The 23,107-nt window shown below is 42.8% G+C and overlaps 1 protein-coding gene across 2 annotated transcripts in view; it reads right to left on the minus strand.

Moving 5' to 3' along the window:
• Positions 1-23,107, minus strand: part of XRN1 (5'-3' exoribonuclease 1) — a 76,667-nt gene that overhangs the window by 11,870 nt on the left and 41,690 nt on the right. The window contains exons 16-35 of one of the 2 annotated variants that reach the window (XM_083177988.1): positions 21,391-21,560; positions 20,859-20,979; positions 16,962-17,060; positions 16,767-16,870; positions 16,494-16,625; positions 16,167-16,329; positions 15,959-16,072; positions 14,308-14,406; positions 13,215-13,330; positions 10,988-11,134; positions 7,929-8,018; positions 7,714-7,849; positions 7,551-7,607; positions 7,193-7,325; positions 7,008-7,077; positions 6,852-6,910; positions 6,685-6,752; positions 4,394-4,477; positions 3,013-3,099; positions 1,855-1,966 (exon numbers count right to left, since the gene is read on the minus strand). In XM_083177988.1, the coding sequence (XP_083034114.1) occupies positions 1,855-1,966; positions 3,013-3,099; positions 4,394-4,477; positions 6,685-6,752; positions 6,852-6,910; positions 7,008-7,077; positions 7,193-7,325; positions 7,551-7,607; positions 7,714-7,849; positions 7,929-8,018; positions 10,988-11,134; positions 13,215-13,330; positions 14,308-14,406; positions 15,959-16,072; positions 16,167-16,329; positions 16,494-16,625; positions 16,767-16,870; positions 16,962-17,060; positions 20,859-20,979; positions 21,391-21,560 (2,161 nt within the window). Of the gene's footprint in view, positions 1-1,854; positions 1,967-3,012; positions 3,100-4,393; positions 4,478-6,684; positions 6,911-7,007; positions 7,078-7,192; positions 7,326-7,550; positions 7,608-7,713; positions 7,850-7,928; positions 8,019-10,987; positions 11,135-13,214; positions 13,331-14,307; positions 14,407-15,958; positions 16,073-16,166; positions 16,330-16,493; positions 16,626-16,766; positions 16,871-16,961; positions 17,061-20,858; positions 20,980-21,390; positions 21,561-23,107 lie in introns of both variants that reach the window. The other variant, XM_083177987.1, reaches the window with a different exon arrangement.

The raw sequence follows: 23,107 nt of genomic DNA on the forward strand, positions 1-23,107 counted from the left end.
AAGCCATTTAATTTGCTGCAGAAACTCAATTATTTATCGAACAAAGCCAAAAGTAGACCTCAGCATGCAACAGCACAACGATAAACAACTCCGTGTCCCCTAGATGAACTCCAAGGAATTGATTTTACACAAGTACACAGATCCTCTTTCACCTTATCTGGGGGGACACTGTAGACTTTGGAACGCCCCAAAACAAGCCTCAAGAGGAGGGGTCCATGCACTTACCAAGCCACACACAAAACCTGATGCTTACAATTGGCAGTCACAAAGGCGTCCCCATAAAACCGCTAGGCATTTCCTCAGGACATGCAGGCACGGTGATGCCTGCTCGGGGAAGTAGAGGGGGGAGGTGGCTGACATCACATGACATCAGCACCTGCAAGCCGTGGCCAGTGAGAGACCATCCAATAATTTCTCTCCTGTTTTGCAGTGTTTACCTGTGCAGCTTAGCCAACAGGTCTGAATCAGGCCCTCTGTCACACAGATATGCAATGGTTGCATATGAAATTATTCAGCACGACAGTCGTGGTATTAGGTATAGCCATGGCTCAGCACAGATGGGTTAACTCAAATTTGCTCACGTGCTATTTAAAATCACCAGTGGACAGGCCTGGATAAACTTAAAATCTGGACCGTTGGTGGGCCTCGAGGGCCGCACTTGAGAACCTCTCGTCTAGTCGGATTGCGACTAAGACATATTACTCACTCCCACTTGCAGGATTTTTGTCGGGCAGCACCCACCTTATGGAATGCCCTTCCACACACACTAAGACTCTTCTCTAGCCTCCAAACTTTCAAGTGTTCCCTGAAAACGCACCTCTTCAGGCAAGCTTATATTCAGGACCACACACAACCTACAGTAGCATTCATATCTAATTGCATCCCATCAGGACCGTCTAGTAATCTGATGGGACTGCCATGCTATGGAATCCTATCCTTATGTATCCCTCCTATTATCCCTATAGATTGTAAGCTTGCGAGCAGGGCCCTCCTACCTCCATGTCGGTTTGTATCTACCCAGTTTGTTTAATCACTGCTGTTTCCTTTTGTAAAGCGCAACAAAATATGCTGCGCTATATAAGAAACTGTAAATAAATAAATACATTTCCAGCAATAATAAAAACACACACAGTTAGCAGAGTTGCAAGGAACATGGAGGCTCAATTGTGCCAGGCATCTCCTGCTGCACGGTATATTGAGGCTAGATGTATGAGAACTGTAGAATCCATGAAAGAAGAGACGACACAAGGAAAATGGAATCAGCAATCCTGAGCATTGGACCACAATGTAGAATCGACTGGAACCTGCACCCACAAGGCAGGCATGCATTTCCCCAGAAAAGTGCAACCAAGCCTACATCAACGTAGTGTCCTGTTGCGACTGTCGCCACCATTCGGGTCCCCAGCTGGCTTGTCTGCATTTTAACATGTTTAGGCTGGAAGATAGGCAGGGAGGTATTCAACTTTTGCTTTATATGACCAGTCTTACCCCTTATGTAGTAGGCAGGGTGTAGCCATTATCATTAGCAGTTAGATTTGCAAGGGGTTGGACCTGCGGCACAAGTCTCAGCTGGATACACACTATATGACAAATTATACGACTTGTTCAAAACGAAATCTCAGAAAACTAAACTAAACTCTTTCGACTCCAAAGCTTCACGTCTACTGCAGCCACTAAATAAAACCGAGTTGCTGCAGCAGGTGGGAGGGTGGTGTGAGCTACAAAAACCTCTTCTTATTTCACAAGCATGAAACCTTGCAAATGGACATGTCAAGAGGACATATTTGTAGGAGGGCGCAAATGTATAGTTTTCCATGCAAGTGACTTCAGTTGTCATTGTCATTTCCCACTTACCTTTTGTGAATGGATCCGAGTTTTTGTGCTGGCTTTTCGAGGTGTTCTCAGCAAAGCCCAGTTTAAGATCCTGGTGAATATTTTGGCCAGCCTTCTTTTCCTGAGGTAGACTCTATAAAATATTAACAAGTTAATTTACATGACAAAAGTAAATTTATACATTCAAAAGTATAAAAATAAAGTTTTATTAACATCAGCAATAAAGGATAAGTAATAAGAGAAGAGAGCTGACAGATCCCAGGCAATTCTGCCAGTGTGCAGCATTCTTTTGACCATAATGCATTTTTAGATGCAATGTAATGTAATTAGTAGGCACAAGGCTGTTGATTAATTTTTATATGACACTTTTTTATTGCGTGTGACAGAGTCTGTATACTGGGCAGAACAGAACTTGCATTAGAAAATAGCCGTAGGTTCTACAATGTACAACTTCAGAAGGGGAAATATACTAAGATGAGAGTTCTATTTGGGATGTTGCTATGGGCAACCAATAAGAATCTACTTATTTATTTAGCACCTTCTATGAGATAATAGATTGTATTTGATTGGTTGCCCATAGCAGAATCCCATCTGAAATAGAACTCCCATCTTAGTAAATTTCCCCCACAGAATCGGTACAATGTTCTTTCCATATTTCTTATAAAGATTGCTAATTTTGTCCCAATTAAGATCGATCTGGTGAAATTTGACTTTTCATTATAAAAATATTAAAACTACCCACCCAGGCCAAAACGGGTTAAGATAAGAGGGGACGTCCGTGCAAACTCTGTCATGACCAAATCCTCTCTACAGCATAGTTCTCCTGGAACATGGCGCCCACCATGATCCTGGTGACTAATCTCTACTGCACATGCTCAAATCACCGGGAAAATGGCCAGTGATATCTGCTGCAGCTCAAACACAGGAATCCAAATGTCAATTCCACATCTGCACAAAGCCCCAGAAACAGTGCATATGCCCTAAGCTACAGTAACAGATAAGGACAATAACACCAAAGCAGATGGACTCTTCTAGGTAAAGCAGAGAAGGTAAACAATGACAATTCTTTAATTCAGCCTTGCATGCTGATTTACCAGCACCCCTCTAGAAACTGGTTTGTGGAAAAACTTTAACACACCCTCAATATTTGCATTAGACAAATCAGCTTCTTTCACAAACCTGGTCATTCACGTTTTGTGGTGCTTGCTGTGGTCCCCCAGTGCCTTGCAGGGACTGCCAAACATTGCAAAACTCCTCTTGTTTATGCTGATGGAGGAAAAGAAAATGTAACTATGTCCTATTTTTGTTATTACCAATTATTTATTTATACCGCATCCCCAATGATCCAGAAAATCTCCCATTACAAATGTTTAAAGTCTTACAAATATATCTTAAGACCCTAACGCTGCCCCATAATTAAACTATGTCAGCTTCACACGCACCTGTTCTTAATACACAATGGTAGTGGCTACTTTGTTTGCTGGACCAATAATCCAGAAGATACATTCTAGTTCCTAGGGAATGAGTAGACTGCATGCTCATGATTATTACTCCTGGCCACAAAAAGGCTCCTGTACCTTTCAAATATTTAATTACAGACCATGGATTCAGTATTGAATCCCGGCGTTCAGAATCCCGACGCCGGAATCCCGACAGCCGAAATGCCGACAGGGGGGGGACGTGGATCACCCCCCCTTGCGGGCTCGCTGGGCTCGCCACGCAGCGGGCCCGGTGCCTCGCTACGCTCGGCACGCTATTTTATTCTCCCTCCAGGGGTGTCGTGGACACCCCAGGAGGGAGAAAGTGTCTGCATTTCGGCGGTCGGGATTCTGAACGCCGGGATCCCGACCGCCGGGATCTTAACTGCATCCCCAGACAATATACCTATCAAACCAAATGCTTTTTAACACCACATTAATCACAACACTATACCCATTATTTAATACTGCAATCACAGACTAGACACATTTAGAATTATGTACAATCCCCTAACAAAAATGATGTATTAAAGTCAGGTTCCCAAACGTGATCCTCAAAAGGTCCATGTTTTAAGTATACCCATGCTTGGCTACAGGTGACTGAATTAATACCTCAGTCAATTAGATTGAACTATCTGTGCTAAGCCATGGATATACTTCAAACCTGGATCATTGGGAGTGGTGAGAGGACTGCATTTAAGAACCGATGCATTAAGTAATTGGGCAAAGCAGAGCTGGTGATCACCAGCTGGCTCACAATGAAGATTGTGGAAACGGCTTCCTCTCTCCTATCCAGCTGTGCCATCATCCTGGTCTCCGAGCATATCTGAGCCACACATGTTCATTGTTAGGGTACACTGAGCATGCATGCGATACTGATAATGTAAGCACTATGTTACAACCAACATTCATGTAGTGGCCCATCACTATGACACAGGACAGATGGGGCAGAGGTCAAAGGTTAGTGTGATTATATAAGTGGGTGGCTGGTAAGTACATTAAACAGATCAAATGAGAAAGAACAGGATCTGAAGGAATAGGACATATTTCTGAAAATTAAGGACCATAAATATAAAACTTGCCTTTTGTTTCTGATTTCCAGATGAAACAGAACCTTTGTGAGGCGAGCTTGCATTTCCCTGAAGTTGATGCTTTCCATTTGGTTGCTTAACAATAGAGAGACATTACCGGATAAATATATGGTTAAACACGAAAAACACCCAGTATCTGTACCAGCAAATTATCAACCAGTAGAATTGGGCAAATGTATGGAGGATCAGTGGGAAAGCTGCAATGCTGGAATAACAAAGTTGCAATTCAAAGTAAGTATACACACACACACACACACACACACACACACACACACATACAAATTAAACACAGGTGTTAAACTTCTTCGCTCCCACCAAGCGATGTACAGTATATACTCCAAATTTAAACTCAAAAGTTTTTGGAAGAGACCACTTTCTGGTTCTGATCATGATGGAAACCTTTTAGGCCTGAGGTATTGTCAGAATGAATTCTACTTCGTTCACCTCAAAGAAATGATTTGGCTTAGAGCAGCACCCTTAGCATTGATCTGAGCATGAGAACATTTAGAAGAAGAAGGCCGGACACCAAGTGTAAAGCTTTGGGATTTGAGACTCAGAATTAGACTATAAACCAAACCTGGTTTCTGTACCAGGTACATGCTGGAGTCAAAACAGAGGACTTCAGCAGATTTTGGGACGAGGGCATATCTCCCAACATGACCCTCTCCAGGAGGGACACAATGCTCTATTTCCTGGACTTCCCTCTTAATGTATAACTGCCATCACCTATTTTAAACAGGCAAATGGATCAGAAAGAGGTTTTTACACAGGTGATTACAATCATAAATGAAGAGGAAAGTCCAGGAATCGAGCATTCTGTCCCTTCTGCAGAGCATCATGTTGGGAGGTATGCCAGGGCAATAACTCCTGACTGCACTTATGGTTTTGGAGAGCCTAAGAAAGTGGAAGAAATTTGGTAACTCTTCCAACAAAAATACTCAGGCCACTGAAGTAATTCTGCAATGGATCATGCCACTACACCAAGCTAGACAGGTTCTGCCATCCTACAAGTGATCGGGAAGGTTGACGATCCTGCACAACTCGTATTATCTGATGAATTACTACAGCCATACTGATCATTGACTGCAGGTTACCCTGGGAGTGTGGTATAGGTCACAGACAATGTCTAGGTCGACAGCAGACGATCGACATGCACAACATCAACACAAGCAAAGGGTGAACATGACTTTAAAAATAAAAATGATCTCAAAGAAAACACTTAAGCAGGTGGACCCCCAATTATTGTACTGCATACACTTGCCATGCTTCATGCCAAGTACCTTGTTCTGCTACCGTTTAGTTTGGCACACTTATGCTCCAAATGGAGCCCACGTAGATCGTAAAGTAGGAAAAAGTCCAAATAATGGTGACCTTTTCATTGGGCGACTATTACATTAAATACAGGGAAAACCAAAAAGGCGCAATAGTTAAACCCTACAGTGAGTGATAAACGGGGCTTGAGAAGGAGCTTGGTGGTGGGTAGTGACCAGTCTCTCACAAGTTGTGTGCAGTTGGTAACGGTCACATTTCTGAGTAATCACTGTACAAAAATGGGACTTTACTATACACAGGGCTGTTAAGATGAACGTATCCGTACTTACTGTAGAACTCTTGGGAGTGAGTGCTAACCTTTGTATTGAGGAGATGTTGGACTAAGGATGCCTAAGCTATTTGTTGAAGCAAAAATATACATTGACCCCAGGTGTGAAACAAATCATTTTTAAGAGCGCATAAACAATCGCCAAGGTAACACTTTCCTGAAAAAGCAGTTGTTAGTTTTAGATAACTTGGCCACACCAATCACTAGGCCTCCCCCTATGCAACATTTGGGTTTAAGGTTTTCGCAGAACCAGTTACAGTACACCGGGAAGACTGACCAGCGGTACCGCCAGATCGGAAATGCAGAATTAAAGATCATGGCCTTGGTTTGGTGACTACTATGTACGAAACATTCAAACTATTGTAGTGCTTTTCAAGTGATATGTATCATGTGACATTTATAAATAATATATAAAAAAAAAAAAAATGTATTTCAAAGTTCAAATTTCTGTTCATTCCGAGACTTCAAACTCACACCAGAGTGCTGTAAGTAGGGATACTTTCATTTTAAAAGCCCTGTATTTAAAAAGATTAATCCAAATCCATTTTCAGTAATATTTCTAGTTTGAACATTGTAAAGGGAAAAAATATATATATTTTTTTTTTCAAACACACATACACACTGTCAATTACTGCAGCTGGTCATTTTTACGGTGTGTGTTATTAGTGGCAGAGATTCTTACCCTGGTGGGAATGAAGGGGGAGCGTGGAGAGTGGTTTAGGGCACCAAGGTGGCCTTTTTGTGATCCTCCTGCAGATAATTCAGGGGAGTAAGGAGAATAGTGATTGATGGCTGGTTGTGGTTTTACTATAGCAGTCAACTTCTGCCCTCCGCTCTCTGTACGATTACCGTGGGAAAGGTTGATTAAGGCACTTGTTGGTAAACGATAGCCTCTGAACTGGGAACTCCTGCAAGAACCCATGTAAAAAGAGTACACATTAAGGAGAACATTATTCTTTACACATTTACCGGATAACAGCACAATAAGCCTTTTTACATCAATACCTCAGTGTTAAACCACCGGGGAATTCTTCATCAAACAATACTTCAAGCAGAACATCAACATCACGCTCAGCTGCAAATAAACAAAGTTACAAAATTTACCCTACTACCAACACTTGTGTGGTCTACAAAATGTAATGTTTTCTACAACAGAGACTGTAGAACCCTCATTCACAGATTTTCCTTACCTCCTTTGATTCCAACAATGGTTCCTCTAAGCCCTAATGGGACAGAGAAGCTCTCCCGTACATTGACCACGCGGTCAAACAGTCGGAAATCTGCATCTCTGTCTGGAACGACGCCATGCTGCTGTGCAAGTGGCTGTTAAGAGGAAACATGACATGGAACGAACAATTACATGGAATATATAGGTTTGTGTAAGCAGAACTTCACATTACAGCTATAAATCCTACACTGCCTTTCCTGTAAGCAACTAGGTCCTTATCTGCAGCAGTGCATGAGCTGCAAATTGTCTTCATCTCAAACAATACCAAGGTGGGCCAAAATTTATAGGAAACATACGTTGATTGTACATACAAAACTTACCCGAAACAATAAATGTGGCTTCACAGTCACCCGCACCTTCTTATTGCTCTTCTTGGTCTGAAAGAACAAATATATTACCTCTTGCAAAGTATGTTACAGTATAATGACGCACTCTTCCACTGATACCTAGCACTTGGCAATGGCAGCGATTAATGAGCCTTACCTTATACCTTGCAACCTCCTCTTCAATTTTCTCCACAATAGCAGCATCCAAAATTTGCAAATCACATGACGAGCGCGACAGCAAGCTGACGGGGTGAGCCTTCAGCCAGCCGACTATCTCCTGAACTTTCTCTGCACTGTAACCAAGGAAAGAATGGGTTACCCGGCAGATAAACAGATACTGTCACAGCATTTGTAAAACACTCGATTTCTCACCCATTTTCATCTTCTCCAGGCCAAATGTCATCCTCATAGAATACGTCATCTTGGCTGGTCTTTGAAATGTATGTGAAGAGCTCAGGGTACCTGGATAAGGAAAAACAGAAGATCATTTGATGCCATATTACCTAAACTTAACACCCTAAGTAGACATCTGCTAATGCAAAGAAAAAAATACATATTGTAGACTGATGCAGAAAGGCCCTAGGTGGAGAGCAGAGCACAAACCTCTAGAGCGGGCATGTCCAAACTATGGCCCTCCAGCTGTTGTGAAACTACAAGTCCCATCATGCCTTGCCATTAGGGAATGCTAAAACTATGGCAAGGCATGCTGGAATGTGTAGTTTCACAACAGCTGGAGGGCCACAGTTAGGACATGCCTGCTCTAGAGTCCTTCTCATGTGGGCTTATCAATGACAAGAAATCCTTGATGGACAGAGCTGTACTCTGTGGCGAAGTCCTTAGTTCTCAATAAAAAGATGACAGGTTCTGGTGGGGAATTATATAGGAAGTGCTCAAATAAGGAGGGCAGTAAGAGATGGCCAAAGCCGGGAATGCTTAGCAAATAGACTGGACACAAAAAGGAAAGAGCCCAGTTATACAGGACAAACTAAAACTATGCTTAAACAAAAGCAGACCCCGGTCTTCTCAACCCATAACCAGTTAAAGCAGGAAGACTGGGTTTTGCCTAGTACTGGGCCATTTGTAGGACTGGTCCTGACCAATTAAAAAACAAAAACTTGTTGTTGAAGGAATTAGAGCAATTTGTCCTCTTCTAACAAACTGGCTGATGGTTTGTTAAACATGCACTGAGTCATATCCAGTTATTACATTAGTGAGTATACTGCAGGATTTTGGAGAGTTACATATGGTGACCTAGTGAGAACATCGGAGACACACAAGCTAGCGGAAACCCACAGGACTTTGCGTACTAAGCAGCACTCTGCATACTAAGTAGCATGAACAGCTTTTATTGTACTGTGCTGTAATGGATACAGCTATAAGTGATATCTCTAGAAGTATAACGGGGAGAGATAAAAGCTCCTCCCTAAGTTCCTGGATGCCAAAACACTGTCAGCAAGGGAAGCAGCAAGCAACCGTGTGTAGAGTCCCCTTCAATCGTCTGCCCAGCATGCAGGGGTTTCTGGCTAGGGGACTTGGACGCAATTGACAGTATTCACACTGGCTTTTTTGACTATGAAAAATGCAGTCTCCCAGGGGAGGAGGAAGGGTTATGTGAGAGGTGGGGGTGACCAGCATCTCATTACACTATCAAAAACACGGGCGATGGGTCACTGAACACAGAGAGTGGCACACTTATCCACTAGCCTATGACACGTGATGATAGTGACCCGTGCTCACGAGTCTACGTAAAGAGTGATCTTATGCCATCAGTTATGCTTACTGTGTGCTGCATCATCTATGGGAACTGCAGGACACTAGGTTTATGAAATAATTTGTCTAGGGTACCGGATGCTCCCCCTGACCACTATACATTACATGGCCCATTTGCCCAAGCTTGCATTGTACTGTACCAATAGAGCCGCAGCGCCATTCACAGAGAATGATGCTCAAGCTTCTCGGGTGCAAGCGCGTCCCATTCTCGGCAAGTGGCGCGGCTCCATCAGTACTGTACTGTACTGTATATAAATCCACCGCCGGATTAGTGGAGCATTAACTACTCAATGGTGGCAAAGTGTATTGCATGCATATTGTATGGCGTGCCTCAATGGCCCTCAGCATGTCTGAGCACGCTACAAAAGCTGCACGCCAAAACCCTCACTTGGATGAGTGTGGCTCCATCTGTATGTAGTAATGTCTTGTTTCAGTAAACAGATAAAAAAATATATTGAATGGATGTTTGTAATAGTTCAGTCCTTAAAGCTTCTTAGACTTACTTCATTAAGTTATATATGGCTACAACCAGGGCTATTTTTGTGCCGGAACGCCGTTCCTGAAGCTTACCTGAAAAATGAGGTTACCTAGAACGGAATTACGGAACCTCCTGGCCTAGCCCCCACAGCCCCGTGGCGGTATGGCGTACCGCCATAAGAATAACCCCAAGCGCATCCACTGTGCATCACCGTGGCGCATCGGTGCGCTCAGTCTCCTCACTGAGTTGGCGCCGGTGGGTAGTGGACGCCGTGCTGAGGAGCGAGTATTGGGAGGGGAGGCGGCGGCTCGCAGGATGGACTCAGGAGGCGGAGGCATGGCAGGCTGATTGAATTTGTAAGTGAGGGTCATTTGCACTGTGGGGGGCATTTGTGTATCTGCACTGTGTGGCATAACATGTAATGGACATTACAGTTGTTGGTATCATGTATAATGGGCACTATTATGAGGCGGAAAAATTACATAATGTAATGGGCATGAATCAAGGTTTTTCTTGTGGTGGTCAATTCTCGGCGTGCAGGTTGCAAAACTGCGGTATAAGGTAGTTTTTTCCTGCAATGCTGTGCCCCTTGTTGTGAGGCTACACCCCTGTTTTTTGGGAATTCTACACTTTGCTGCTGGGAGTTGTTATGTTACTGGCACTGTTGGGAGGAATTGTAGGTTTTAAAAAAATGTAATGCACCAATTGATGCCGCGCCCATTTTGTAGCTCCTCCCACATCACCCCCCACTTACTGCCCCAGCCCACAGTTCCTGAACCTATGTTCCTACAACAATAGCACTGGCTACAACCAATGTAGTTGTGGCTTGTTTGAGTATAGTGTGCGTCCAACCAGAGTGACCCTGAGCACAAAGCTAAATAACCTTTTCTAAACTTTAGCTTGCAATCTATTTGCATCTCAAATGTTAAACATTTGGGGATCATTCTACATATACTGTTACACTATGTAGTTGTAGACACTGATAGCCACCATTTTATATTGTTGCTACCTCGGTTTTGTCCCATGACATTGCGAGAATCAGGAGAATAAGTTGCTTAGCAGAAGCAGAGTCTTGTGGGACCTGGCGCAGCCAGAAAGGAGGTTTGGCGCAACTGCAGCAATAGTGTGTGAGGGTACATCTGAATGTTCACAGACAATTAGTTTCCTGTGTGAGATCACATACCTCTCTGTATATTCACCCAGCAGCTGCTCTACAGCAGAGGAGTATGTCCACTCAGTGCCGACTCTCTTGGTGTAGCCAGGGACCTCTTCATTTTTCTTATTGAATTTCAAATTTAGGCCCACATTTGCTTTTTGTTCTCCATGGGGACTGAAACAAACAGCACGTGGCAAAGTTATCCCAAATCACATTACATTTAATGACTGGTGCGAACCAGCCCATAGAACCGTTACTTGGACTTTATTTTAAACAAGGTTTTGTGAAAGGATTATTATCCTTTATGTACATAGCACTACAAGAGGTCCGCAGCACATTACAATGTCCATAAACCATAACAGTAGGAACACACACACAATATAAATAAGACACAGGATAAAACATAGCAGAAAAAGAACAAGGTTTATGACATTGCTACATCAGCAGTAATAAGACCCTCATCAGTAGCAGGGTGGCTAATCCCATTGCTCTTGTTAGCAATGAGGAGAGGATAGTATTAGATATGGAAGGAAATGCATCTCTAATACCATGAGCGCTTACAATCTGAAGATCAAGCTCCGTATTAGGGGTCGATCCTATTAGTTGCGGATGATTCGGCAGACTGAATTCGCTTAAAAGTGCCCGCACCTCCATAGGGTTGCATGCAATTTTTAAGAGAACTTGGCCCAGCGAAGGGTGCGAGTTCGGAATTCGCAGCCTTGTAAGTCCACCAAACTCCACCTTGCGAATGGTGGCCATGCCGCAACCCATTTGCAGCGTGTGTTCCCATGCACTTGCTGCGAATGGATGTTTTACATAAACATCCATTTGCTCCATACTCCAGGATGCCTCAGTTAGCTCAGCCTATAAGCATCTATTCTTCATCAGCTCCTCCTCCTCACCAGCTACTATTACAACGCTGTGATAATCTAACTCCTAGCACCTGTAATTTCCACCACCAGCATCTTTCTTCAGAAGCATCTTTTCCCACAAGCATCTTTTTCAAAAATAATTGACTGTTAAATAGTCCTTTGTAACTGGGACCATGTATAACAGCTGTTAATCAGTTGCACAGCTGATTATGGACGCCATAAAACCTATGCTGGTTCTAGATGCGCATCCAGTATCAGACGTTCATTTTTATATATACAATTATGTAGCAAAACAAAAGGGGGGGGGGAGTACAGAGAGTAAGACCAACATTAAATGACATAACATCAGGTACAAATATATACGGTTACATATATAATTCAGCGATATAGCAAAATTATCGAATTCACTAATGCCTGTGTGGCTGACTAGGGCTCGTAGTCAGGCCAGGAGAGTGAAGTACTAATAGATCTACAGGAGTATTAAAAGGTAGAGGGTGGACCGGACTTCTCCTTATACAAGGTCCACTTATACCATTTCATGTGGATGGAGGTAGCCGAGGAGGAATATTTACTGTCTGCTGTCTCGAAGACAAAGTGTTTGTGGATCTTATGCTCAGTCATTAATATATTGGGGATCGCGGCAGACTTCCACAATTGAGCTATAGAAGTCTTTACAGCTATTAGAATATGTCCCAAAAGATATCTGTCACCCCTTGACATTTTATCGGGGTAATAATGGAAGAGAGCTAACAGGGGATTTACCAGGAAAATGACTGAGCACCTTGGGAATTAGAGAAAAAACCTCTTGCCAGAGAGACTGCATTAATGGGCACCGCCAAAAGATATGAAGTATGTCTCCAACCATCCCACTATTCCTCCAACAACAAGGAGAAGTCTCAGGCCAGATCTTATGGAGTCGTTCCGGGGTGAAGTAAACTCTGTGAACTAACTTGAAGTACCTTGATGTCTTTCCAAATTGTTTCAGTAAATACATTAGGGTAGGTCAGATACCCATTTAGACTGTGAAGGAAACAACCCTCTCCTTGTGGCCTCAATCAGGTGTTGATACCATCACGCTATACCCCCCTCTAGTAGATTGGGATGTTAGAAGATAGGTCAATATTTTTAAGCTTAATGCTCCCACCAATAATAATGATTCCAGAACCTCTGGTGAAAGTGTAGAGGGGATGCCTTGGACGATCAACACCTGCCGTTTGCACTAAGTTCAACAAGGATGCCCCACACAGATTCTGGAGTACCCAGATAACTGTCTAAAAGTAGAGCCGGCCCTGCCTGCAAGATGAGTCTATGTATTTTATTTAAGAAGCTGTAGGAAACATAATAAAAGTCATAAGCTAAAGTTTACTTAAAGTAATACTTACTTTCGTTTGGATCCTCTGCCAATAAAAATACTTCCAGTAAACCTGGAAACAAGGTAAGCGCTCACTCCAAGACGATTTGCCAAGACATAGGCAGGATTATATTTTACAGAAAATTTCTGAAAAAAAACAAAAAAACAACCCAAAATGAAATAACTAAAACTGTACACTCTGCCACAAAAGCAATAGTCAGGCCTTTCATTCATTTAGAACAATTACTGCAATACTATCAGAGGTATATTGGATTTGGAACCAGTTAATGTACATGTTCTGTGAAATCCTGCCTGGATTGAGAGGAACAGTATTCTTTACACCAGTACGAATCACAGTGCATTTTCCAAGCAAACACTTTTAAAATGATGTAGTAACAATGTTCAAACTGTGGACATCTGTTATATAAAACTTTATTAAACTGAATGACATTTCAGACATAAAACTAGTCCTATCCATACATTTACTTTTATTTCTTGAGCTAAACTAGAATACAGACCAAGCAAGCATCTGACAGCTTTGTCTCACTTTGAGGCATATTTATTAATGCAATTATGTGGGAAAACAGGTGTAACAAGCAGAGACCGCAGCAGATACCAATTTCTGATCATGAAAGCAGCCCCCAGGAAGCGGGTGTGGCTCATAAGGTCGACCATAAGCTGGTCGACCGTCATTAGGTCGACACCACTAGGTCGACATGCTGAAAGGTCAACATGGGACAAGGTCAACATGGTCTAGGTCAACAGCCAAAAGGTTGATCTGGGTTTTTTTTACTGTTTTTTGACCCGAATGTTGCATTGCTCGCTGATCAGGATCCGAACCTCTATTTTGGCCTTTACTTAAGGGCCGATGCTCTGTACTTGAGCCACAGGCTAAAAGTTCCCAGCCAGCCCCTGCCTATGGCTAAGCCAAATATCTGAATCTGTGTGGTGAAATAATAGAACTGATCATTTATTCAACACTCAAAGCAATGTTACAATAGATTTGCCATCACAACTTGAAATACTGAACACAAGTTGCAAATAGAAATTCAATATGTATTAAGTAAGTAATCAATGAATGTAACCAGTAGGGCAGCACACGCAGTAAAAAGTAATGGACTTACATGCTGGTTCTGTATTAAGGCATCTAGCTGAGGCTCACAGGGAATGTTAAAAAGAACACGAATTCTGTTCTCATTGAGAACATCCGATGAGTCTTGTACCTAGAGGTGTGAAAATCAGACAAAGACTTTTCACAGAAAGGTACTTGAAAGAAAAAAAATATATAAATACCAATGTTAATGTTGAAAAATACATACATACATACATACATACACACACACACACACACACACACACACACACACACACACACACACACACACACACACACACACACACACACACACACACAAATAAGCCTTTCAAGCAGTATATCTAATAGTGTGTACACATGGTAAGATTTGGCTTCCGATGTTCCCGATATAGTGAACATCAGAAGCCATATCGCATGCAAATCGCACGCTTTTTTAGGGCTTGCGAGCCCGATGCGCGCTCCCGTGTGAGCGCAAAGCGGTGGCCAGGTAGAGAGGGCAGGCAAGACTTAATAGTGCAGATCTGCACTATATAGTCTAAATCTGGGGTAGCCAACCCTAGTCCTCGAGAGCTACCAACAGTGCATGTTTTGCAGATCTCCTCACAGAATCACAAGTGAGCTAATTAGCTCCATCTGTGTATCTTTTAAAATGTGTCAGTGATTAATGAGTGCAGCAGCAAGGTTGTCTGGAAAATGTGAACTGTTGGTAGCTCTCGAGGGCTAGGGTTGGCTACCACTGGTCTAAATTGTGCCCCTCTAGCATGTCGTGAGATGCGAGTCCTGATACATCTGATCGCATCAGGACTCGCATCTCACGGCAGGATCTGCCGTGTGTACACACCTTAAGGGTTAACTGCAGAGCTGGTTGTATATATCCCAGACTTTTTGTAGGATATGCAGGAAAAGGTATAAAATATTTTCAATATGGATTTTTGAAATATATAGTCTCCACGATTTTCTTAAAAATAACAAGTCTCTTTATTTTCACAAACCAACAGATCAGAATTTTTTTTTTCTTCTCAAGAATAAAAAATATACACATAAAAACAGTTCCTTCCCCTTAAACGAGAAAAAAAAGTATATTTTTTATTTTTTCGTGAGAAGAAAAAAAATTCTGATCTGTTGGTTTGTGAAAATAAAGAGACTGTTATTTTTAAGAAAATTGTGGAGACTATATATTTCAAAAATGCATATTGAAAATATTTTATACCTTTTCCTGCATATCCTACAAAAAGTCTGGGACATATACAACCAGTGCTGCAGTTAACTCTTAGATATACCGCTTGAATTGTTTTTTGGAAACACAATAGGATTGACTTTTCCTATTAGGGTTCAGCAGCAGCAGTTGAATAGAGCGCTTGAGATTGTTTGGACTCATTTCTTTTAAAAACACTCAAAGCAAATGCTTAGAAAGCTAGTCTGCTACCTTGTGATTGCCTCTGAGTTTGTGCATGTGTGTGAGAAAGATGTAGTTTCACTCACTGCCAACAGATGACAGTGTTTCGGAGACACACAGATGGACGACAGGCAGACACACACATACATACATACATACATACATACACACACACATAGATAGATACACATTTTTAAAAAAAAGCCTGTTTGGAATAGATTTAGCTTAATGATAAACATTTAACGGAAAGCATACAAATCTCATTACAGCCCATATACTGTACCTCTCCCATGCATCCATAGTAGGGTATGCCCAGCATGAAGACTGTAATCCCAGGTGAGAAGAGGTCACACAGAGTCTCGAATTTAGAAAAGCCAGACTCAAAAGCAGTAATGTCCTGTGGACAAAAAATAAACAATTAATCCCACACTGCCAAATAATATAGTGCCAGGATGTTTTGAGTCATTTGCAAAATGTCCGGAATCACCTACTTTGACAATTGCCTGATATACAAAGGGGAGAACCTGCTTGGACCACTGTTTCTCCAGATAAACCTCTCCATTCTGTGTTATCTGGTATCGGCGACCAGTAAGCAGCTGAGCACTCAGCACCACAGAGGTTTCATTGATTATCACTCCTTTTCTTCTCTGGTAGCTTCATGAAATTTTAAAAAATAAATCATTATGGAATATTTAAAACATAAAGCCATAGATGCAACAAATGTAGGTATCTTCTAAGGATAGTGAAAATAGAATACAATTGATTAGAGGCAGAAGCAAACTGGTTATTGTTACATCTTCCTTGTGGTATGGACTTACAATTCAGAGATCCCTTGCACATCCTTCACCCAGTTGTTTCGCTCTTTGTCACCGACATAAGCTACTTTAGTTGGTGGGACCGACTCACCAATGTAGAGCTTCTGGGTTCCATGAGGTTCATTTAAATAGAACCTAAAATAAATAAAAGTAATATTATTCACACAACAAAGGCTGAGAGAAAAAACAAAGAATGGAAATGCTACATCTAAACCAATGTCTCCCAAATGCATTTCAAGGTTTGCGGCACCGGCAAAATCAGAAGATCTCACGTACTTCATTTCTCCATCGGACACTGCAACAACGCGAGCTTCTTCAAGGTGGGGCCAATTCACAAATACAGACTTCCCAAGCACTGCAGAGGCCACACCTTCCACTTCCTGTAGACAAGGCAGACATGTGTAACAGAACCAATGTATAAAAGCACCTACATGCTAAATGTCTGGCTGGCTGGCAACACTGGTTACTTACAGTTTGCTCCGCATTATCATCTACCAAAATCTCCAAAATCATGTTCTCGCCTCGGCTGCTCTGTTGGAAAACCTGAACTCCAGATTTCTTCAGCGAGAACTAAAAGTACACACAATATGGTTACACATAATTATCACAAATACACAAAATAAATTCAAAACATTGTGATGTGTAGGTTTTCATTCAGACTTTTTTTAGAACAAATAACTGGATTTTATCCTTACCTGTAAAATCCTTTTTTCAGAATCCATGGTGGACACTGGAACAATGGGGTGTGGGTGGAGCCATAGGCAACAGGCAAACTTCTTGAGTGCAGCCCAGGCCCCTACTCCCCTCCCCCTTACCCAGCTCTCAAGGCCCCAATTTGGCTCCGAAAATCTCAAGAAGTACAGGAAAGGAGAAAAGGAAAGAAACTAAACCAGAATGTACACCAGACTAGATATGGATTGTAACCTCTAAGCCAGTCAGGGATGTTAGGGTGGGTGCCCAGTGTCAACCATGGATTCAGAAATAAAGATTTTACAAGCAAGAACAAAAATCCAGTTATTTCTTTCATCCTCTGGTGGACAATGGGACATCCCAAAGCTGTACACTCACTGAAGGGAATGCTCCAGAAATTACATTACGGGCAAATCAAAATCAGCCGCAGTGAAAGTGTCAAAACAATAGAAACAACTCAATGCAGCAAAGCTGCTCTGCAGAAACTCCAGAGTGACCTGCCCAGTAAGAACCAAACGATTGCGTCAAGTGAGCAGTGACCAAAGCAGGTATGGGTCGTCGAGCCAAAACATAAGCTTGGTGAATGGTAAGATGCAGTCAGTGAGCCAGTGTCTGCTTAAATTCAGAGCAACCTACTTTGTTGGCGTCATAAAGGACAAAGATGGAATCTGTCTTATGTAACTCCTGAGTGATGATGATGTAAACCCTAAGTACCCGACCAACATTCAATAACTGAGGTCAGAGGAACCTGGAGATGGTAGAAAAGTCAGCACCACAACCTCCTTATTGATATGGAAGAGAGATACCACCTTTGAGAGTTACAGTAGCTGAGGTGAGTCTGGATAACCGCCCAATCAGTATGAAAGATCAGATAAAGGGGCACATGAGACAGTGCCAACAAGTCAGATATGCAAAAGTGTTCAATGTGCTCCGAAGGAGGTTTCGGCAACGATATCATAGTCTGGATGAGTGCATCCCAAAAAAAAAAAAAAAACACTTTAGCTCTCAGGACTGCTCTTTCAATAGCCGTCCCAGATTAAAGTGAAGGCACAGGCCCTGCGATAACAGATAGCGAGCCCCAGGATGTTAGCGTACCAAGCGTGGTGATGCCAGTTGGGAGCAACCAGAATGGCAACCATGGGTTCCTGTATCAGATAACCTAGAAGTCGTGGCAGCAGAGCCTCCAGGGAAATACGTAGATGATACTGGTCGGCTACTGCAGCGTGTCTACTAGGAGGGCTTCCCAGTCTTGTGTTCAGGACACGTAACAGGGAAGCTTGTGGTTCAAGCGAGAGGCCATTAGGTCTATCTGGGGCCGGCCCCAACGGGTAGCTAAGGCCCTGAATACTAAGGGATGAAGTGCCCATATCCCAGCATGTACATCTTGCCAGCTGTACACAGCAGACAGAGCTTTTAAGTGGCGTTCTGCACAAGAGAGGATCAGAAGGACCTCATGGCAGCCTTGCTTCAGGTTCCAACCTGAAGATTGATGTAATCCACAGCTGTAGCATTGTCCGTCTGGACCTTTTCCTCTCTAGAAAGAAGAAGCTTAGCTTGACGAAGCACCAGGGAACCATTCCTAGGGAGTGGCAGCACACTGTTGCCACAATCCTATCTAGTATTGCCCAAGAATGAAGACACTACCAAAGCCTTTTTGGAGTCAGAATCCAGGGTCCAAGTACACAGCCAAAGGGCGCGTCTAGCGGCAATAGAGGAGGAAATCTTTGAAGAAATAGAAGCAGAGTCCAGAGCAGCATCACTAAAGTACGTGGATGCCTCTCTAATGCGATCCACGAAAGAAAGGAATCCGACCGCCGAGTACCTGAATTAATATATTCCAGGTCATCAGCTTAGTTGCCAATAGCCTTTGCTACCCAGGCAGAAGAAAACGTTGGATGAGCTGAGACGCCAGCACCAATGCGGTCGTTTGCTATCCACAAAATCTTTTTAGAGTCGCTACTGTGGGAATGGGTGAAGAAGGCGACTTCACCAATTAGACCACATGTGCATCCACCTGTGGAGGAGTTTCCCATTTCTTGCGCTCTTGTGAAAGTAAGGGGTATAAGGACGCCAGATGCCTGGAAATGGGAACATTCCTAGGCCCGGGGGTCTACCAGCAGGGTGGATGGAGCAGAAATCACTGGGTCTATTTTCTTCCATTTGAAGAAAGGCACTTTAGTAGCCGAAGGTTGACCCGGATCATTAATCTTGAGTGATGGACGGACCACCTTAAATCAAAACATTGACCCATGACTGGGTCATTTGCTCGTCTTGTAGTGGACCCTAACCCGCCTCTGAATTGTCCAATTCCACCTGCCCCTCCAATGGTTCCTCCGAGGCATCCGGTATTGGCCCGGAAGGTGGACTAGATCTGTCCTCCTTGCTCTTAGTCGATGGACCTAGCAGGTCCTGCAGGGAGCTAGACACCTGAAATAAGCCTTGAATCGAAGAGAAGATACCCTACACCCATGCTGGCTCACCCATGCCGGCTCACATAGCTGAAGAAAGGGAAACTGTCCAATCCACTGTCAGTCCGGCTAGGACAACTGTTCACCCATGTCATCTGCAGAGTACCGGACACAACCCCCCCCCCCCCCCCCCATTACACAATAGTAGGAGAAATTACAGTAGGAAAGGAAAGCACACTACTTCTGTATACCCACCAATGTGGTGTGGTACCATAAAGTCAAACCTGGCCCAACAGTAGGGTTTGGGGAAGCAGGGTGCCCTTTTCTGCTGGAGTGTGGCTGTAATGGCACCCAGAGCTGCAGGAGGAGGAGAGAAGGTACCCCTGATGGGAAAACCAAATTAAGGGGGTCCATCTAGGGGTGGAGAACAGGGTAGCTCCGCCCCTCTTGGGACCCTCAGAAAAACTGAGGCCTTGAGGGCCTGGGTTGCACTCAAGTAGTTTACCTTCTTTGTGCCGGTCGCCAGTGGCTCTGCCCACAGCCCATTGTCCACTAGAGGATGAAATACATTTAAAAAGGTAATCCCTCAATTCCCCTGCACAGTGAGAAACACAGGACATACAGAGGTCAATTCAAATACACACGAGGGAGGAGAGTTGCTGTTGCTATTGTAAAAATGATGGCAGCCAAACTTGCCCCCCACTTGTGGATTTTTGTCCGCAGTCCTATTGGGCTAGAAACATAAATCCACAAGTCTAGCGTGGCATACAGCTGCACTTACTCACAGACTTGATTTATTTAGTTGCACCTAATTACATTGACCCAGCAGGTAGGCAAAATAAATGCAGACAAAAAAACAATGGACAGACAGAGCTCTGTCTAGGAGAGTGTCAAGAACAGAGCAGTGAGTGTAGCTCAAATTGGAGGATGGAAAGTGGCTATAATATACTAGTATTAGTATAGCTAGGAGGGGAGTAATATCTAAAATAATTAGCTTAAAGCTTGTAAGAGAAGTCATTTGTATTGGAGCCATGGAAATTTACAGATGCAAGGGATGTGCCAAAGTTGAGGAAACATCAGCACTGAATACATGAGATGAGAGAATGGATATGAGTATTGGTTATAATATTAGTCAAAGAAAAATCCTGTAATGTAGAAATTGTGCCATCACAAGAAAAAATTATGGCGATATGGGACACGGCCAAGGAGTAAGCTAGGTAGTAGAACATACAAACTAAAATCAGCAGTGCACATATGTGACCGTACGTACTTTGTGCTTGATGTGTTTCAGAGTTGGGAACCCACAAAAATACAGTGCACTCTTGTTCACTATTGTGATCTTGTTATCCAGCATATCTACATGCCAAGCATCCAGAGAAATGGTTTTACACCTATCAGGAAAGTAAACAGATTAATAGCTTATTTTCTGTAATTGTTAGACCTGCAATACGACAATGTAAGTGAATGGACATTAAAACAACAGTCAATGGCTATAGCATGTCAATAGCAAAATTAGCTTCAGCTAGAAGTAGTAGTTTCAGCTCCCTGAAGTAAGACTGCAGTATGCCAAATGAACCATTAGTCCTGGAAAAACCACCAGCCATGTAATCCCGGATGTCCTCTTTCCACTTCCAACTGAAGCTTTAACCTAATAATATTCCCCAGTCAAGATGGGTTTACAAATAGGTGACCTAGTATTTATATGCAGCTTCACAGTAATGGGGATGCTTAAGACTTACTCATGTACAGTATATTCATAACACACCCATCAATATACTGCCTCAATGTACACTCAGCATTACCTTGCATGGCACTGTTCAAGGCTTTGAAATTTCTCTGGCCAGGGCGAGTTCAGCTTGAAGTTAACCTCCTTATCATGCAGGTACATTAAGCACTCGCTATGTCTGTTCCGCATCTTCTCATCCTGAGTCAGGTGCTTGTTGCAGGGCTCCATGGCGTCCAGCAATCGAGTCTGCAAGACAGGAGCATCAGCATGCAGCTCTATAGTACACAAACACACACAGGCCACATATACTCCAACTGGCACAGTCCTCTGGCATCATCCATCAAAGTGGTCTACCCAGGGCTCCCATAGTTTATCAGACAGAACTTAACCCTAATTCAAACAATACAACCGTATTTACATCTTTTACAAGGCTGATCTGACAGGTCTTATAAAGTTTTGCACTGAGATAACATTACTCCTTGGTTGCGTTGTAGAATGGGGGTTTCATCAAACAGGCTTCAAATGGAAGGCACCTGATGCAGGTCCTTACCAGTGTATGTGGAGTTATCTGGAGGCCGCTAAATTCTAGACCCTTATTCGCACTTCTATTCTATACAGAACACTCTAGGTACTGTACATCATTTACCCCATCTCCTGAATGGGCTCTTTGAGATATTTATGTAACCAACCAAAATAAGCCCTCACTGGGACATTGTAATGTACTAGGGAAAATTGTTGCACCGAATATATATAAAACACATGGTCAGTGGCTCTCTTTAGATACCTTAAATCTAACGGGGCATATACAAGGGGTGATTTCAGCCCCATGCCCAAGGGCCGAACTAGATTGCTTAGAAATGAAGCACAGATCACTCAGTGTGTATGGCCCCTGGAGACAGCGATGCACTGTCCCGAGCGTCGTTACAGCCTAACTAGATTTATTGCAGGCAATTGAGAACACTGACAGCGACAGATTGTTTAGCATACATCGCTGGTGCAGCGATGTGTGCTTAACGAAATGCTCAGCAAGCTCCCTTGTTGATAAACAGGGAAGTTCAAGCTGAAAATGTTCTCAAGGTTTGGTTACCGTATATACATGTACAGAATACATATACTGTATGTGTATTTATTACTGTATGTGTATTACTTGAATTAATTTTGACTAATAATTTTTTTGTCTACAACAGTGAATTTTATGTTCAAATTAAAGGCTGTGCGATGGTCTCTTCTGTCGCACCGGCCTATGCCAACATCTTTAGGTTTTCAATAGAACGGGATATATTTTTTTCTGATGTAAATTTGAAGAGGTGATGGTATTGTGCTATCAATTTGGAGAGGTGATGGTATTATGCTCTCGGATACCATTCTTCGGCATAATGCTACAAATAGCCCAATCAAATTTACAATTGAATTAAGCCAAGAAAGAGTGCACTTTTTGGATATAGATATGAAAATCATTGAACAAAAATTGGTGACTTCAGTCTATGTTAAAGACACCGACCAGAACACTTTACTTAAACTACAAAGCTGTCACCCCAAAAGTCTTATTAATGGCTTACATTACTCCCAGATGATTCGCATTCATCGCACTAATAACAGCGATGTCTGCCAGCAACCGCTTGATGAGCTCATTAATACATTTTTGGTTCGTGGTTATTCACCGAATCATCTTCTTGAGTGTAAGAAAAAGTCCTTAAATTGGATAGAACTTATTGGTGTGAGTAAAAATAGATCGGTCTCGCTGAATGTGTCTGATACTCGCCTTCTGTGGGTTAATTATTTTAATACATCTT

This window comes from Crinia signifera, chromosome 3, assembly GCF_055691185.1.
Source record: "Crinia signifera chromosome 3, ASM5569118v1, whole genome shotgun sequence".
Taxonomy (NCBI): domain Eukaryota; kingdom Metazoa; phylum Chordata; class Amphibia; order Anura; family Myobatrachidae; genus Crinia; species Crinia signifera.